General features: G+C 37.3%; 1 protein-coding gene across 6 annotated transcripts in view; it reads left to right on the top strand.

Annotated features, from left to right (window-relative positions):
* Positions 1-669: 669 nt before the first annotated feature.
* The window catches only part of LOC131032034 (protein CHROMATIN REMODELING 5), a 40,103-nt gene continuing 21,395 nt past the window's right edge, over positions 670-19,377 (top strand). For 2 of the 6 annotated variants that reach the window (XM_057962976.2, XM_057962966.2), the window contains exons 1-10: positions 670-1,057; positions 1,613-2,325; positions 2,500-2,573; positions 3,342-3,776; positions 4,149-4,382; positions 4,572-4,655; positions 4,930-4,989; positions 5,111-5,214; positions 5,745-5,796; positions 6,154-6,217. In XM_057962976.2, the coding sequence (XP_057818959.2) occupies positions 1,677-2,325; positions 2,500-2,573; positions 3,342-3,776; positions 4,149-4,382; positions 4,572-4,655; positions 4,930-4,989; positions 5,111-5,214; positions 5,745-5,796; positions 6,154-6,217 (1,756 nt within the window). In that variant the 5' untranslated portion in view covers positions 670-1,057; positions 1,613-1,676. The remainder of the gene's footprint in view (positions 1,058-1,612; positions 2,326-2,499; positions 2,574-3,341; positions 3,777-4,148; positions 4,383-4,571; positions 4,656-4,929; positions 4,990-5,110; positions 5,215-5,744; positions 5,797-6,153; positions 6,218-19,377) is intronic. The other 4 variants (XM_057962942.2, XM_057962955.2, XM_057962961.2 and 1 more) reach the window with 3 other exon arrangements.

Raw genomic sequence — 19,377 nt, forward strand, 5'->3', positions numbered from 1 at the left:
TGATTAAAATTATCCATAGAACCAATAAGAATATCTTGATAAGTTGAGTGAGGGGACTTATGAGGATTGAGACAAGCTTGTATTCTTAAAGGGAAAAGGTGATATCAATGATACTTAAACATGAAAACAATACACAAACTCTAAGGAATAACAAAATCTAACACACAAAAAAGGTATTGATATGAATGCAAGTTAGATTTGTAAAATAAATAAGAGATTAGAAATAAATCTTGGGGCCAAAAACCTAATAATATTCATATTTGATCCTATGATTTATGAATCGGGACAAAAAATGGAGAAAAGATATATGACTTAGAAAGTAGTTCACTTTGATTCCTACTATCAAAATTTATACGAAAAAATGATACCTAATGAAACTATTTGAAAATTCACTAAAAAAGAGACTTTCCTTTGGTCAAACCCCAAATAAACTGATTATAAACAAAAACTAAATAGAATAAGCACCTATCGATTGCCAAATATGTATACCTTGATGGCTGAGTGCTTAAATGTACTAAGAAAAATAAGAAGTGATAAATTCAAGATCAAATCAAATTCCAAAGATCAAACTAAATTCGATAAATATACCATGAGTAAGAAAACTAACACACACTAAGCATTGAATAAAAAGCTAAACGAGGATGCTAGTTTCACCGTTAAAGAAAGTCCTTGTATTCTTTTTCTTCGGGTTTGGGTGTGGAAATGGAAATTTGTTAGAATTTAAGGGAGGAATTGGTGAAGCGCGAGGGTTGCTTCTCTCTGTCCGTGAAGTTTTTCATATCTTCGTAGGCAGACAAAGACAAGAAACACGCATTAACATACATACGCATTCCTCCCTCATACTCCTCTCTCTTTTTTCCTGATAGCAATCGCAATCGGAAAACAGCAGAGAAACTTTTGCTCTCCTCCTCAGCCGCACGAGGCTTAAACAATACCAAAACAAAAGCAAGCACACCAAAGAATCCAAGCGCTCAGACGCACCGCAGCGGATTCGACCGGGCGACCGTGTTCAATTGGATTGGCTCGGCTGTGGGGATAAGGGTTTGGGCATAAATATGTATGTATCGCGTTGAATCCTTATTAATTTCACATCAGGGGGCATTATTAGGGTTTTATAAATAAATACCAAGTTCGGCTTTCTTAACGTGAATCATTCACGCATGCATACGAGTGAGGTTCCGATCCGATTTTTTTACTTTGGATGTGATGTCACATTTATCCTTATTTTTCTTGATCCGTCGCCCCAAATATTGCATGGTTCCCGTTGGCATTCTGGATTTGTCTTATTCGATTAACGCTGCAATTAATATTTCCATTACCCTATTCGTATTGTTATTGAGATTGTTGGAGTGAGTCGGTTATCCAAATTCAATTTCTCTTCTAAGTTAAAAAAGGAAGAGAAAACTTTCCTTTGTTCCCCTTGGTTCACAGTGAGTTACTCACAATTGAATTTACTTTCTCAACTGCTTGTTTGCTTAATATCCAATGTTACGGTTGAAATCTACTTCTTGTAAATACATTTCAGGAAGATATGTTTGTTCAGTAAAATTTAAATTTAACCTCTAACAATTTTTAAAGCACTGCTTAAGCCTAATTGACGTTTTATTGTTAGTGTTTGACATAGAAATAATTCAGCCAGCATTTCTGAACAAGGCTGATTCCCATGTGAATGAAATATGGCATTTTATGGTACTGCTGCTGATCTGACAAATGAAAAGGTTGAAGAGAGGGCGCAGCTTTCTTTGCATAATATTGGGAGGGTAGATGGTGGTTCAAGTGACAGGGATAAAGATTTTGTTGCACATATTCTGAGTGAAGATGAAACAGTTGGAGTGGGTGGTCATGATGCCTTAGGCAGTAGGGGACAGGAGCAGGGGCGTCCGCAATCTTCGAGGAGAATGGTGGGCAAATGGGGCTCTGGGTTTTGGAAGGATCGCCAAATGGTGGATATTGAGGATGGTTCTACTTCTGACTGTGAGAAGGATTCGAAAAAGTCAGACTCAGATTTCCAAGTTGAAGAAGGAGGAGGATCAGAAGCATCTGATGTTGGAGAAGCAGGGGGAGATTATTACGAGCACAAGGAAGGTGAACAGGATAGGAAGGACCAAACAGAGGTATCTGCTGAGGAGATGCTGTCTGATGATTATTATGAGCAAGGTGGGGAAGAAAGAAGTCAATCAATATCAGGCAACAGGATTGGATTCTTAAATTCTAGGTTGCCATCAAGAGCTATTAATGGAAACAAGAGTCTTGCAAAGAGAGTAAAGACTGTGAAATCAGATGATGATTACGAATACCATGAAGAGGAGGAGGATGAAGAAGATGGTAGGCATTTTGCTACCTAATCCTGTTATATCTAGCATGACCTTTGAAGCAGCCCCGAAGTTATATAGTTTTTGTTATTTTTATTATTGACAATTTTTAAGTTGTTGAATACTAATTGTTTGTTACTTGGCAACCAACAATTACAAATTTTTGCTTTTCCTCACAAAACTGTAGAAGATGATCCAGACGATGTGGATTTTATTCCTATTTCTACTGGCAGCTGCCGAGGTCGGCGTCAAATAAGGAAGGTAAGAATGGGTTAAGAAATACCTGTTTAAGGTCACTTGGAATAAAAGCACTTGGAAGAAAATCTTACAGTCAGAGCTTGAGGTACATGAGGCTTTGGTCTTTGTGAGCTTTGTTTAACTATGCAAGTGTTAACTTAAAGTGTTATACCATTCAACAGAAGGGTAAACAAGATAGATATAGTCTGTTAATTATACCTACTAGTTTATGTCCAGTGGTATTTGTATGGGTGTAGAATGCAAGATTCTTCACATCATAGTGGGCATGCGTTAGGAATTTGCGGTAGCTACCAATTGCCCAAGCTGTGTATACTTCTTGTCCATCATCAAACCTGAAAAAATTAGGCAGAGGACAAAGTACAAAAACTAAGCCAAATGACAGCCTTCATAATAACTGTAGCGTTCTTATAGGAAGTCATGTAAATGTCTGCTCAAATTTGATCCTTGCTTTATCAAGAGTAGTACCCTGCAAGTGAGTAAAGAGGCTGTATGTGATAAGTAGCTGTCCAATTTGCAGTGACAGATTGGCCATTAAATGTCCAATCATTTCACGTTATCAGTACAGTGTTTTAGTGCTTTGATTCAAACATAATGAATTGCATGGACTGTAGATTTGTGGTTATTTTTCATCTCAAACAACATTCTTTTTTTTGCTTATCTGTGAGGACATAGTTGTTTATCTTGAAGGCTGTTTTTCATATGTTTAGCTTTAGCATTATGTTTTATTTTTTTTAAAAGAAATAATTACTTACTAGTCACTATGATTGTCAGGTTGAGCTCTCTGAAAGTGAAGAATATGTGGAAGAAGAAGAAGAGGATCAAGATGCAGGATTTTCAGATAGTGATGAAGATTATACAGGGTGTAGTTATCGAGGTAGCCGCAGAGTTACAAGAGCGGCTCAATCTGGGAGAGGCACACATTTTTTTAGTGGATCTACACGTCCCAAAAGGGGGAGAAAAGCATCAGAAGAGGATGAATCTTCTGCACAAGACACAGATAAAGATAGTGATGAAGATTTCCATCGCCCATCAGTGAAAGTTGCAACACTTAATAAAAAAAGTGGGATTCGGCAAACATCATCTGGGAGTAAGGTTATACGCTCGAACGAATTACGCACATCAACTAGATCAGTTCGTAAAATATCATATGCTGAAAGTGAAGAAAGTGCAGATGAGGAAGAAGAGAGAGCAAAGAAGCGGGTCAAGGTTTGGACCAAACAACCCTTTGACATTTTTAGCATTCAAAAGATGGATTTAAACAATGAACAACCCTTTGACATTTTTAGCATTCAAAAGATGGATTTAAACAATGAAAATAATATTGTAAATTCATAATCTTATATATGAAAAAAGGACCTTGAGATTGTGATTTGACTGAAGATCACTGACATTTATAATGAGGAATTTTACACATTTCTTTTCATTAAACTTCTATTGTGTCTTCATTTTTGTAAATGGTAAGAAGCATGTTCCCTTTGCCATCAGATATCCCAGAATTGGATAGATATCTGCTGCGAACACTTCTGACCCCGTCAGGGTGCTTTCTCACATTGGAAAAAATTATTTATGTTTATGTAGATTTCTGTGGAAGATGTGGAAGAAGATGATGCCGATGCAATTGAGAGAGTGTTGTGGCATCAGCCTAAAGGAATGATACAAGCTGCAGTTGAGGAAGAAGGGCAACCTGATCCTGTTGTATTTACCACCTCAAGAGATGAGGACCTAGATTGGAATGAAACAGTATTTTTGATTAAATGGAAAGGACAGTCGTATTTGCATTGTCAGTGGCAAACTTTGGCTGATCTTCAACATGTAAGCTGCTCATCTTCTCAGTGGAAAGGATTCTAATCAATTTACGGCTGCATGGACGGTTTACACATAAACAAATTAAAACTTACACAAAACCATTTATTTCTCTGTCTAGGATTCACAAAATTTCTTTTGTTATGCAAGTGATTTGTAGAATTAGTAACGACATCCACTCCTATTGTTTTTATATAGCTAAGTGGATTCAAAAAAGTCTTAAATTATATGAAGAAGGTGGAGGAAGAGTTTAACCTGAGGCAGGCACTCTCACGTGAAGAGGTACTCTGATGACTGGTTTTCTAATGTTGTTTCTTATACACAATTCTCTTACAAACTTTTTAAATACTTGTTAATTTCTTTCCTTATATCCATATTATCTTATTCCAAGTTAGGGTTTCTTCTCTTTGCGTCTGTTTATTCCATGCTATATTTTTTTTTTTATAATTTGTTCAGAGGTGTGTCATAAATCATGGGCCTTCTCAATATCTTGTAATATAGTAGCTGTTATGGCTAATTAAAGTCGTGAACTTATCATTGTGCTTGAGACTTCCAGGCAGAGGTTCATGATGTTGGCAAGGAAATGGAGTTGGACCTTCTTAAGCAATACAGACAGGTTTCATTTGTAGTTTGGCTAATTTATCTACAGGTCTATTTTTAGAAAAAAATAAAAGTAGCTGCATTTTTTTTGTCTATATTGTTTTAATAATTATGTATGTATATTGAATTTTGAGTAGGTTGAGAGAGTATTTGCAGACAGAACAGTCAAAACTGAGTCAGATGAAGAGGTCCAGAATTACTTGGTTAAGTGGAAGGGTCTCTCATATGCAGAAGCCACGTGGTAAGTTAATTTTATGATTTTGATATCTTTGATTGAATAGATATGATACTGTAGATGCACTTTATGTTAATATGATATGCAATACATATGACTCAATAGAAAAGATAACAATACGACATTAAGTCAGTGTTTGTATAAACTTTATCAAGAAGCTTTCTCTAGACACACAGTCGAAGGTGTGTTAGATTGCTAAGGATTTTTTTTGGAGCTGATTTCAAACTCTTCTAAGATTAGAAATAAACATTCCAACTAAAGAGTTTTTATAATGAATAAATATTTATCTTTGGATGATGTTTTTGGGAAAACCAAATGAGTTTATTTAAATTGTCTGTGGAGCTCTTGCAGCAATTCTCATCTTTATGATCTCTTTTGCATGTAGGATAGATGGTACACAGAATTTAAAGTTATGCACCATATGGCGATAGAATTAGTATTTAGTATTTATGCATAAAAAATTGGGTGAGTAGTATTATTTCTTATACTTTACAAGGTGCATTATCTAAACTCAGACTATCGTCTTCTCATTTTAGGGAGAAGGATACAGACATTACTTTCGCTCAAGATGCAATTGATGAATATAAGGTAAGACCTCCTAAGATAGTAGGTCTTTCTGAAAGTTGACATGGGTTGCCTCAGTGAAGCCAGGCTATCTGTTTAAAGAATCATAAATATCATTTATCTGATTGTTTTTTTCCACCATTTTTATAAGTCCAATATTTGTGTCCAAGTTAGTGGTGGATTTTGTAAAATGTGAGATACATATGAAAATCTCAAAGAAGAAAACTTAGACAACAAGGTTAAAATAATAAAACATACAATAAATCTAAATGTGATTATTTATCGACGAATTGCTCCCGTTGGGACTTTTACTGTTTTGATCCTTTTATTGCCTGAAATATTTTCTGTGCATTTGTATTTTGTGTTCTTGTTGATATTCAGGCCCGTGAAGCTGCAATGACTTTTCAAGGAAAAATGGTGGATGCCCAGAGAAAGAAAAGCAAAGGTATATTTTTCTATCAATGCTATATACAAACGTTTATGAGTATTTGTGATGGTTATATTTGTAGATATGATCCATATGCTTGATCTCTCATAAAACTGCCAAAGAATACCATTCACGTTCATTGCAAGCTCACAGATATGAATTTAAGTAGCAGGTATACTGTAAATAATGTTAATTAGATTAATTCCATCAATGGTTAAATGTGAAATTAATAAACAGAATTATGCTAATTACTAATCTAGTTCCATCAATGGATAGATTTATTATATGTTCTTGAGTGAACTGTTATACTTACACTTGTGAACCCATTGAGTTATTCCTTTATGGCACATTGTTGGGCACTTTTCTTTTCTTTGAAATTGAAAAATTCCATTTCTAAAGTGGGTTGCTCAAATATTAATAAATGGCAGGGACCTCCTGGCCTCATCGAGTAATCATTTAGGTGCCACTTATTTCTCAGTTTTTTATGTCTTGGTTGATCATGTTACTATCCCTGTGTCATTGCGGTTATTCAGTTTGTGGCAATTTCCATTTGCCAATAAACTTATCCTTTCTGCTGATAAGAATATCCAGATGAGCCACTATCAGAAATTGGAATTTGTGTTTTTGTTTACTGATAGAATGAGTGGGTATCTTTTAGCTGGAATACTAGAAGTGAGGGTTTCCAAGGTGATAGTTTGGTAGGACTACCCAAACTTTCATGTTTCCAAGTTGGTAGTCTTTTTAGTCTTATATCATTTGTAGTTGTAACCCTGTCTAAGATGATATTACATTGATTTTGATTTGGTAGCCTTTTGATTTCAATTGGGATTTAGATTCCTTCTGTCATGTGCCTATTACCAGACATGTCTGTGCTTGTGTTAGAATGAGCTCTGCATGTCGATCAGATACATCTATCCAGAAATAGAGAGTATACCAGACAAGTCTTTGTTCCAAGTGACAAAAAAAGTAAGTTCACTAAAATAAAAGACTACAATGAAAAAAATTTAGATCTTTGTCTCGAATACCATATATGAGCTGCTTGCTGTTTAAACTAAAGTACTTGTCAACCTGGTTTTTGGATTCTGTGCTATAGATAATGTATAATAAAATAATAATGAAATGATAAGTTAGAGGATCATATGCGGAGAAGGTAACATTTAAAACATAGGTTTCTTTGACACAAATAGGAGAGTTCTCAGGCCCATCAATCAATATGAATTCTTGAAATCTTTAAGGTGATTGTAAAGGTAAAAGGTAAAGGTGGATTTTTGGTTACAGCCTAGGCACATGTGTCTTAGGCATATGAGAAATCTCCCTTGGGTTTTGACCTCATGAACTATCTAGGTTTTAATACGAGCCTTGCGAATACATCTACACCATTATCACATGACTGAAATGTTTTATCATCCAAAGTGGAAAATTTTATCTGAAAGGAGCTATGGGAACCTTTTATGACCATTTGGAGAGGAGTTTGGAGTGAATTACTCTCTCATGAGAGATCCTTGGTTTGAAGGGTAGGCATCATGTAAAGAACTTACCATTCCTTCAGATAATTTCTGAGTTATTTCATCTCGAATTTGCATTATCTTCATGGGTAGACATTTACATGAGATGGTGTTTCCCATTGCAGAAGGAAACACTGCACATGGCACTTTGATATCTTATTTATAGCACAGGGTGATTATTGTGATTGGAAGTCATTGGAATCTAAAGACATGCACATGGTTATATGGAGGAAGCTATATGCATGTATTATATAGAGTTGCTGGATACTTACTCTCCCCTCTGGATACATGTATCTGTGTATCCGATACCAGATAGGGATATGATACTCTTGGATACTTTATCCAGGTGTATTCATATATGAGCTTACATTTGGTCAGTATCTGAAATGTCTGAATATACACACACACATGCATAGTATGTTTGCACATGCTGGTGCCTAGTTAGATCGTACATGGGTGACACATGGAACATCGACATCCACTTGTTATGCTTCCATATGTGTGCCACTTGGCCGCCTCTACACCATAGGAAACAATCATACAACTGGTATCATATGCATCTGATACATGGCGGTATCCCTGCCATATGCAACATTAATAGAATTGGCACAATATGGGTTTGACATTTGGTGTTACACTGTCAACTTGCGCCACACGCCGTACACATTAGACACCTGTTAGCATCCACACGGAGCCTAACTGATGGCCTTCCTATACTATTGTGTATAAATATGCTTTATATGTCTTTATAGTTACGAGAGGAACACATATATAGATTGTCATCGAACCCTTTGATCATTTCCCTTGTTCTTTCTAAATAGAATTGGCATATTTGTGAGAAGCCTTTTGCATCTTGGATGTGTTTTTGGTATGCATATTTGTTTTCCATTATGCTTTCTATCAGCTTTTTCCATTGCTAGCTAATTAGTAGGATCATTTACCAGTTCACTTGGGAATTAAATCATTGGTATTAAAGCTAATACACATTTCTTTCATGCCATTGCAAACATGTGCACATGTAATTAGCAATCACATCACACCTTATTCAATTTGGAAAAGTTTAGACAAACATTAAAGAAAATGTCCAATGAATGAATACTGAAGGTCTCAATAAACATTTAATAAATGCATGATGTTGCCTTGGAAACAAAGTGCCAATAATTATTTGTACAGTTTTGTGACTTCATAAATCAATTTGGACTAGCACCACAAAACCTGACAGAATTTGTGTAGCATCACAATCCTTTCAGAGTTCAAGTCAGTCCAAATATTTTTATGTTCCAAGGCAAAATTAATGACATAGTACTAGATGGTTATATTTTTTTGGTAACTCAGGGTATCCCCGCATCCCAGCCCAGCGCCCAAACCTGTTACCTTACCTTGGCCATTAAGAACCAAGTTGGGGCTCAGGAGGGGTGAGGTGAGGCAAGACTAGTCCCTGGGGATGGACCAAGCAGCCCGCTTGCCAGACCCATCGGGTGAGTACAAGGCCTCAGTGTCGAACCCGGAACCAATGGGGAGCAAATCCATGGCCCAAGCCAATTACGCTACCTTGTCAGGGTACATAGTACTAGATGGTTGGTCTCAATAGCTTGAAGCATTTTTTTTTGTCAATTGCTTCATTGATGCTAAGAAGATTTTATTTGTAGTGCTGAAAATGTCTAGTGACATGGATAACCAGCCAATTCTGACTTGGGATGTCATGTTTCATCAATAAGTGGAATTGCAAGCATATTAATAGGGTTGCAGCCATAAAACCCAGGTAAGCAGGGCCGACTGAATAGGATAAGGAAATAAAAATAAATGAATAAATAATTAATAAAATCGCATTTCCTTATAGGGCCAACCTGGTATCAATTTGTAATGTCCCTTACTTGATTTACCCTAGAATCTGCCCACACAAATAATTGACAAAGCTATTATCAGTTCGATATCATAAATCTGGGCATGATCTGTTATGGGCCAGATCATGGTTCACACTTGCTGCTTGATATGGGTATAGCCTTTCTTGGTCTGGATTGCTGTCCTCCTTTTATTGGTTGCTGAAGATATTTTAAATCTGATTTGATTTGTCTTCTTCTTGGTTCAATGGTAATTGAATTGGTTTCCTATTGATATGATTGTTTGATTTGATAAGATGAGAGCAGGATTGCAGATTACAGTGATGCCCTGCAGTAATTAATTATTCTATCTCAAAGATGGAACGATGCTGTTGATACCTTAAATTTCTGTATTTTACTTATATGTTGACCTGCTATTCTGCTTTTATCCAATCAGATCTCCTTTCATACTGTTGATACAAAGGACATAATTCCCAGGGGATGTTTCCCTCTTCCTTGAAGCGAACCCTATCCACTGCTGGGTTTAATTAATATGTTTTTTTGATAAACATTCCCCCCTCTTATCCCAGTTGGCCCCCCTTTTGAATTAATCCAGGTTGGCCCTATAGGGAAATTCAATTTTCTTTATTTTTATTTCCTTATCCTATTTGGTCAGCCTGGCTTACCTGGGTTTTATGGTTGCGACCCTATTAATATGCTTGCAATTCCACTTATTGATGGGACATGACAGTCCACCCTTCCCCCCCCTTTTGAATTAATCCAGGTTGGCCCTATAGGGAAATTCGATTTTATTTATTTTTATTTCCTTATCCTATTTGGTCAGCCCGGCTTACCTGGGTTTTATGGTTGCGAGCCTATTAATATGCTTGCAATTCCACTTATTGACAGGACATGACAGTCCACCCTTCCCATAATTGCTTGTCCTCAAGCAATGTCATTTTTTAAAGATGAATTATTTTGCCCATGATAGGATCAAATCAACTTTGGGTATTTAGAAGTGAGCCATTCCACAACAAAACAAGGACTGGAATTTTGCAAGGATTGTCATTTTAAAAGAAGTTTCTTTCATCTTGTTTCTCATCACCTCGTAACAGTTTAGATTGTCCCAGTGTTTGTCCAGTATTGTCGACATCTCTCTATATTAAGGCAAGAACCTATAATTAAGATGAGGATTACAAGCATTACATTTTATGCACTGTTCTTTTCTAAATAATTTCATAATGTAATCATAGACCTGCATGAAGTAGACATGCTGGAAACACATCAGGTATGAACCAAACATGGAGCATACACATAAATATATGCATACATGGCGCATACACGGACATAACGTATTGTTAGATCACTTCTTATTGTCTAGAATGCATCCATTGATTTATTTTTACCTTGCAGGCAAGCAGGATCAAAGAAGAAAGAAAGAGTATTTGAATCTGCAGAAGGCAAGAGCATCGAAGGGTTTGTTAGGAGCTAGGAAGGGGGCCTAACCTTGGCTTACTACTCCCACGAGCCCGGAAGGGGGCCTAATCCTACCTTGCTGCTTATAATCCACTTAGAGCCAGAAAGATGCCTAATCCCACCTTTATGCTCCCATGAACCGGGAAGGGGGCCTATCCCCACCTTGCTGCTTATATGCCACTTAGAGTGAGAAAGAGGGCCTAACCCCACCCTTTTGCTCCCATAAGCTGGGTAGGGGGCCTATCCCCACCGTGCCACTCATAAGCCACTTAGAGCCAAAAAGAGGGCCTAACCTCACTCTTTTGCTCCCATGAGTTGGGAAGGGGGCCTATCCCCACTTTGTCGCTCATAAGCCTCTTAGAGCCAAAAAGAGGGCCTAACCTCCCTTCTGCTCCCATGAGCTGGGAAGGGGGCCTATCCCCACCTCGCCACTCATAAGCAACTTAGAGCCAAAAAGAGGGCCAAACCCCACCTTTTTGCTCCTATGAAGGTCCTCAATTTGTTGACCATTTGTTTGCTCATTCTGGATTTACCCCAAAATTCGCCCTAGTATTCAATCATAGTAAGGTTTGGATGATGAAGCATGATAGGTTTGCCTGAAGCCATCCCCACACTATCCCAAGAGCGGATACTCACCCTATTGGCCCAGTGGCAGGCACATTGGACATCCACTCGCGGTGGTCTATGTAGTGCGGTGCTTGTATCTGCTTTCCCTAGTCATGCTTCATCCCTTTAAGTCAATAGTCTAACCTCGTAGAGATGGGAGAGGAGATCGTAATAGGCGGCCCCATAATCTACCTATGTAAGCCCAAGACCGGACACTCACCCTATCGGTCCCAGTGGCAGGCACATTGGACATCCACTCTGGGTGATCTGCCTAGATGGTGATTTTATAATTGCTCCCCTTCCTTACACCTCCTTCCCTCCCTACAATATTAATTATTAAAGCTATTATCTGTTTGATATAGCGAATCTAGATCTGATTTGTTACACATCTGATCCCAGTTTGCCTTTGCTTCGCAGAATGATCTTTTGTGATCTGTATTGGCATTCTTTGTAATGATCGGTGCAGATACTTCAATCTTCCTTGTTCGCTTATACATATTAGGAGTCGATTTGCTCTTGTGAGCGCTGATGCTAATTGATCTCCTTTCCATGATGATTTCTGCTCATAAGGTCTGCAATAATTCTCCAATAATGTATGCTCATAAGGTCTGAAACAATCTGCTCATAGTTCTGCTCAGATCTCTCTAGACTAGGAATTATATTCAACCAATTGACAAAGCTATTATCAGTTCAATATCATAAATCTGGGCATGATCTGTTATGGGCCAGATCTTGGTCCGCTTTTGCTGCTTGATTTGGATATGGCTTTCTCTCAGTCTGGATTGCTGTCCTCCTTTTATTGGTTGCTGAAGATGTTTCAAATCTGATTTGATTGGTCTTCTTCTTGGTTTGATGGTAATTGAATTTGTTTTCTTTTGATATGATTGCCTGATTTGATAGATGAGTGCAGGATGCAGATTGCAGTGACGTCCTGTAGTAATTAATTATTCTAATTCAAAGATGGAACAATTCTGTCGATATCTTAAATTTTTGTATTTTAATTATATGTTGACCTGCTATTCTACTTTTATTATCCAATCAGATCTCCTTCCGTACTGTTTGATGCCCCTTCTCCACAATTAGACTCACCCTCTAAGTCGCTGAATCGGGTACGGGAACAGGAATGGGGGTATGTGGGTACAAAACGCCAGTATGACAGAATTTTTTTGGGGGTTGGGTATGTCTTTGGTACGTTCATATATATATATATATGCATGCATGCATGTATGTATATACAATGATACATTCATATGTACATATACACATATATATACATACATATGTACATATGTATGTATGTCTTTGGTATGTTCATATACATATATATATATATATATATATATATACATACATATATATACATACTTATGTACATATACATATATATATGTATGTATGTAGCTAGAGAATAGAATTAAGTTTAAAATGTCATATGCCAATGCACATGTTTAACAAAACCATTACAAATTTCAAATTTTGAAACATAACATACTAATTTAAATCGAGTTTTCAATATCAAAAAGATCAAACTAGAATCACTAAACATTTCAGAAACATTTGGGCACTAAAAAACACAAACCCCAGATGCACCCATAGGAGATTTGGTTCAGAAACTGATTCCGGTACGTTTCGTACCCGGGATCACTCGAAAAGTCCCACAATTTAGCAACTTAGCTCACCCTTTATATTCCTCATGAAGGGATGAAGAGTCCCCCTTCCTCACAAGGGACATAATTTCCTGAAGGGATGTGTCCCTTCCTTGAAGCAAACCCTACTCCACTGCTGGGTTTAATTAATATGTTTTTTTTGATAAACATTCCTCCTCTCTCTTATCCCAGTCGGCCCTCCTTTTGAATTAATCCAGGTCGGCACTATAGGGAAATGCAATTATATTATTGTAGACGTATAAAAATGACCACTTTCCTAAGTGAATAATTAATATTCATTTTAACCTCATTCTTCTATTTTAATTAAATGAATTACTTAATTTATTTAATTAAGTTCACCTAAGCCTTTCATAACCTTTGATTAAATAAATCATTTTATTTAATTAATTCCCCTTTCTCCCTTTTTAATTAAATTTACATTTAATTAAATTGATCTTTGCAAGTAAATTCCTTTTTCCTCCACTTGCAAAATCATACATCTCCCACATGCCTCCTAAAACATTCTTTTAGAACCCATCTAATCCTAATCAATTAGCCTAATCCCTTCAATCATCCCCTTTCCTTAAATTTGAGGATGTCACTTCTCAAAATTGGAGGAAAGTCTTCCAAAAGCATTAAAGACTTTATGTCTTCAACAAGCTAACTTGTTGAGTTCCCCCAAATTTGGAAGAACTCTTACAAATTTGTCTCCAAAGTCTTTCAAACGATTAATGGTTAACTAACCCTTTTGGCATGGTTAAAGGCTTTCCACCTAACTCAACCTTCATCTTACCCAAGGTTCTTATCAAGCATTCATGGCTTTAACCTTGGTTATCTCTTTAACCCTTGCACAAGAGTTTACCCCTTGGGTAAAAGCTTTATCCAATGGATAACTCTAGCCTAACCTTAACCCTTACCTCCTAAGGTAACCATCATGTCTTCTCAAGCATTTAATGCTTCTTACATCTCCTCTCAAGTAGTCTCTTATTGACAATTGTCACCATTTCATTGGTGAGAATTGTGAGCATAAATTGATAACTTTCAATCCGGGCCCTTGTTAAGATTATCCAATCTTGACCATCCATTGCCCTATTTTTCCTATAAATAGAGCTCTCATTCTCTCATTTTGGGAGATTCAAGTTTCATGCATCTAATCTATAGTCATTTTACTAAGCATTTAGCCTCTCTTTGATAAAATCATCTTAAATAGCATTTTAGAAATAATTTTAAATATCATAGCATATCCATGTTAGACTAGTATATATTGTTAGGATAGGATTACTAATCTTTATCATAACACCATATTCATGCTAGTTTAAATCATCATATATCATACATATCTAGGAATGCATTCATGCTGAATTAATCAAACATCACTCATTCTTGGAGTTATCATTCCTAAGTCACTTTGCCTAGTGATCTGAGAGCAAAGGCATTGGCTTGAGGGATCCTGTGAGATAGAGAACAATGGAACACCCCTTGGGAAGTTGAGCTATTCAATATAGCTCCATAACTTGCACCAAGAGTCCCATTGGTGTGTGGACCTTTTTGAAACCGAATTTTACGTTTCTGCTAACCACTTTTCCCGCACACATTTTTGGTGCCCACCATGGGGCATAACCTTATTAATCTTATCGTTTTTGATGCAGGATCAATATGGCAAGCACGCGGAAAAACTGAGTTAGCGCATTGGAGCATTCTGTTAGTGCATAGAAACCTTTAGTTAGCACTTCTGGTTTATTGTTTAGCGCATAAGACCTCTTCATTAGCGCATTTAGCATTTTAGTTAGCGAATAACAGTCTGACTGCTTTCTGTATAATCATAGCGCATTCGAAAAACAGTGTAGCGCGTACAGTAAACAGCTTAGCGCATAGGAGGCATTCTGTAGCACATCTGTGCTTTTCTGTAGCGCATAGGTGCAGCAGTATAGCGCATTGATCTGACAGAGAAAAGACAAATTTTTGTAACCGAAGAAAAACAATTTTAGGCTTGTGTAAGCCCCCATCAGATTTTGGTTTTACTGACGTTCATATATATATATATGTATGTATGTATGTATGTATGTATGTATGTACATACATATGTACACACACATGCATATATATATACATACACATATATATTTATATATACATATGTACATATACATATATGTATGTATGTAGCTAAAGAATAGAATTAAGTTTAAAATGTCATATACCAATGCACATGTTTAACAAAACCATTACAAATTTCAAATTTTGAAACACAACATACTAATTTAAATTCAGTTTTCAATATCAAAAAGATCAAACTAGAATCACTAAACATTTCAGAAACATTTCGGCACTAAAAAACATGAACCCCAGATGCACCCACAGGAGATTTGTTTCAGAAACTGATTCCGGTACATTTCGTACCCGGGATCACCCGAAAAGTCCCACAATTCAGCAACTTAGCTCACCCTTTATATTCCTCATGAAGGGATGAAGAGTCCCCCTTCCTCACAAAGGACATAATTTCCTGAAGGGATGTGTCCCTTCCTTGAAGCAAACCCTACTCCACTGCTGGGTTTAATTATTATGTTTTTTTTGATAAACATTCCTCCTTCTCTTATCCCAGTTGGCCTTCCTTTTGAATTATCCAGGTCGGCACTATAGGGAAATGCAATTATATTATCTATTTACTTTTATTTCCTTATCCTATTTGGTCGGCCCAGCTTACCTGGGTTTTATGGCTGCGACCCTATTAATATGCTTGCAATTCCACTTATTGGCAGGACATGACATGGGAGCCTTTGTTAGCACTATGTGGAAGCATGAAGAAGACAAATACATGAAGGTTCAACAATTGCACCAATGAAAGGAGCAATCAGTGGAAGAATACAACCAGTACCAAGACTGCTCTTTATGCTTTGCATGAGAACCTTCTTGAGCAACATAGAGTGCTAAAATACATCAACATATATACGATCATCCGGTTCTGTCCATGCTAAGATGGAATTCCTGACCTAGGCACCTTGAGACTAGCATTTCAAATGTGTCAAAGATTGAGGTGTAGACAAAGTCTAAGCAAAAATTCTCCCTGCACAAGAATAAGCCTACATAGGAGACTAGCTGCAAACCCTTTGTGTAGAGACAATCTTATGTGCAAAAGGAGCTGTGATACTCTAAACTATCTTCATAGAGACCTAGGATGACCCCATTGCCTTTACTAGGCTAGGACAAGGTTAAGATGTTGCAACAAGGTGATATGTGGGGCTATCATCATTGCACCAGCTCTCACAACATTTAACTCAGCAATGAATAATCCTTGGTCTTGCAAGCTAAATTAAATTCCAATTCTGTCGAGGATACTAATTAAGAATCACAATGTTTCAATGCCAATACCATGATCACTAACAGTTTGCAGGAATGCATAATTTCTCCTTTTCTGTTAATTTGTCATGCAAGAACCCATAAGCCCATTCCTTTACTTTTCCCGATGGGCTGGAGAAATAAATTGTCTCTAAGGCGGTTATGATTTGGGTGAATTGGCAATAACAAATAAATAATATATAATGGCATTTTCTGTTTAACTTTGCCAGTTTCTGAGAGTGCATTATGGGAGTTACAATTGACTTTTCAAAGAGAGTGGTTATGCTGTCAGAATGGGGTGCTAAGTTATGGTGGCATTTTGACTATCACTTGCTATTCTGGGAATGCAATCAGTTTATGAGAGCACAGGGTTTAGGGCCCTACGTTTTGCTATAAAATGAGGTGTTGGGCCATTAGAAGTCATCCTTGCTGTTATATTTATGCATTAGTGTTTTGTAGCTGACTTGAGGACAAAATCCCTTTGGCTCCCTTCAGCAGTCTCATCAAGGGGGTGCATTTGGGCTGAAGATATTCTCTTTCTCCAATTTTGGTGAGTGTTTGGTGGTCTGTCACAGCTGTTATCTACCTGCGTAATCCAGTTTTCTGTTTTCAACAAGGTACAGTATTCCAGTGTGGTGTGTTTTTAAATTTGGGTGTAGTCAATTAGTTATATTATTTTTGTAGAGGTTTTCTTAGAACACAATTGTCTCTTCCACAGGAAGTGTTGGGTCAACAAACAAGCTGTCCATGTCATCATTGATTGTGGCAGTCAAAAGAACATTATCACACATGTTGCAGTCAAGTATCTAGGTCTCTCTACCACTGTGCGTAATCTAATGCAGGACACCATCACATGTGACGTTGTGCCATTGTAAGTCTGACATGTTGCTTGGAAGATCAGATGTGTATGATTGGGATGGCATTAAACATTCCAAACCTCGATGGTAGATGATACATGTTGGCAAATCATAGTCCAGCGTCCGTGAGTCTAAATCACAAGCCAAATTAGCTTTTTGTCTTTGTTAAATGGTGCTAAGATCATTACTCATGTAGAAATTTGTGCTTCTCATGGTCTACTTAGAGGCACCTGTGCAGGCAAGCTTGTGAGTGCTAGTAGTGTGCATGAAGTGCAAATATCGTTGCAACAAAAAGGTATTGCAGCAGTATGAAGACATCTTTGAAGAATACAAGGATCTTCCAACATTGTGTGCAATACAACAATGAATCAAATTGGTTCTTAGATCTTCTCGCCCAAATAGCTTAATTGTGTTGTAGATCAGTTTGGGAGAATGATGAAGTTCAATGTCCAGTCCAAGAGCTGATGATCAAGGCAAGATCTGACTTAGTTCTTCACCATGGGACAACGGACAACCCAATAGTTTTTGTGTTCTCAAAAGGATGATAACTAGTGCCTACGCATTGACTGTTGTTTGTTCAACAATATCATGATGAAAAACAAATATCATCTGTCGCACATTGACATCTAGTTGGACCAGTCTTGAAGTGCACAATACTTCACCAAAATTGATTTTAAATTAGGATATTATTAGGCACTTGTTCAAATAGAAGTTATTTGAAGGACATCTATCAAGATTGACGAGGGATTGTACAAATGGATGGTTATGCCCTTTGACTTAACCAATGCTCCTACCACATTCATGCAATTGATGAACATCTCTTGACCCTTGACTAGCTCCTTCGTCATCATCTACTTGGATGACATCCTCATCTACAACAAGACTTGGTCAAAGCTTGTAGAGTAGGTCTCTTGTGTACTGGATACATTGCGCCAAGATAGCTGTAAGTCAACCTCAACAAATGCACTTTTGGCATCACACAAATCTAGTATTTGTGCTACATCATCGACCAAACTAGTACACATGCTGAGCCAAACAAAATCAAGTAATCACCAAGATTTGCCAACATTGTAGAGTCTCACCGACTTGCATAACTTCCTTAGACTTTCCAGCTTCTAAAATAGGTTTTTACTTGGCTTCTCTCACATTATGTGGTAGCTTAACCAAATCATGCATGATTAGACATCATTCTTATGGACAATTGCACAACAATGCACTTTCACTAGCTCAAGCAATGGCTTAGCGCAGTCCTTGTTCTTACAATGCTTGAACATTTGGTCACATACAATTTCACGACTTTCAGTGACATGGTTCAGTGCTACTCCACCTATGAATAGGAGTTTTATGCTATTCTACAAACTATCAACCACAATGGTGCCGCTATATCCTAGGTAAGGGGGCAATCATTCACACTAATTGTAAGTCACTTTAGTTCTTGCATGCTTGAAGCAAATTGAAAAACTCGCAGCACATGAAGTGGATGGCATATATACAATATCATTTAGTGATCATGCACAAGAAATGAAAGACACCAAGGCAATAAAATCCCTCAGCTGATTACCATTTAATTCCCTCATCATAGTGTTGGACTCGCATGACCACAACTTCTTTGATTGGGAGACTCTCTACCCAATAGACATGGAATTTGTGCTAATCTATGTTGAGCTTATGCAAGGCAAATAGGTTGGCGAATTCTATTTGTTTGATAAGCTTCTCTACAGGCTTGAAAATCTGTGTTCCAGACAATGCACCAATCAAAAGGCTCACCTGGAAGGCGCACTATGCCAAGACAATTGGACACTTAGGTTTTACCAAAACATTGGAAGTGCTTCAACGACACTTCTATTAGCCTCCCATGGATTCAAACATCAATTGCCACATCAAATCCTGTATTCCTTGTAAGATTGCCAATTATGCAAACAAGAAGCTACA

Source organism: Cryptomeria japonica, chromosome 6 (genome assembly GCF_030272615.1).
Source record: "Cryptomeria japonica chromosome 6, Sugi_1.0, whole genome shotgun sequence".
Classification (NCBI taxonomy): domain Eukaryota; kingdom Viridiplantae; phylum Streptophyta; class Pinopsida; order Cupressales; family Cupressaceae; genus Cryptomeria; species Cryptomeria japonica.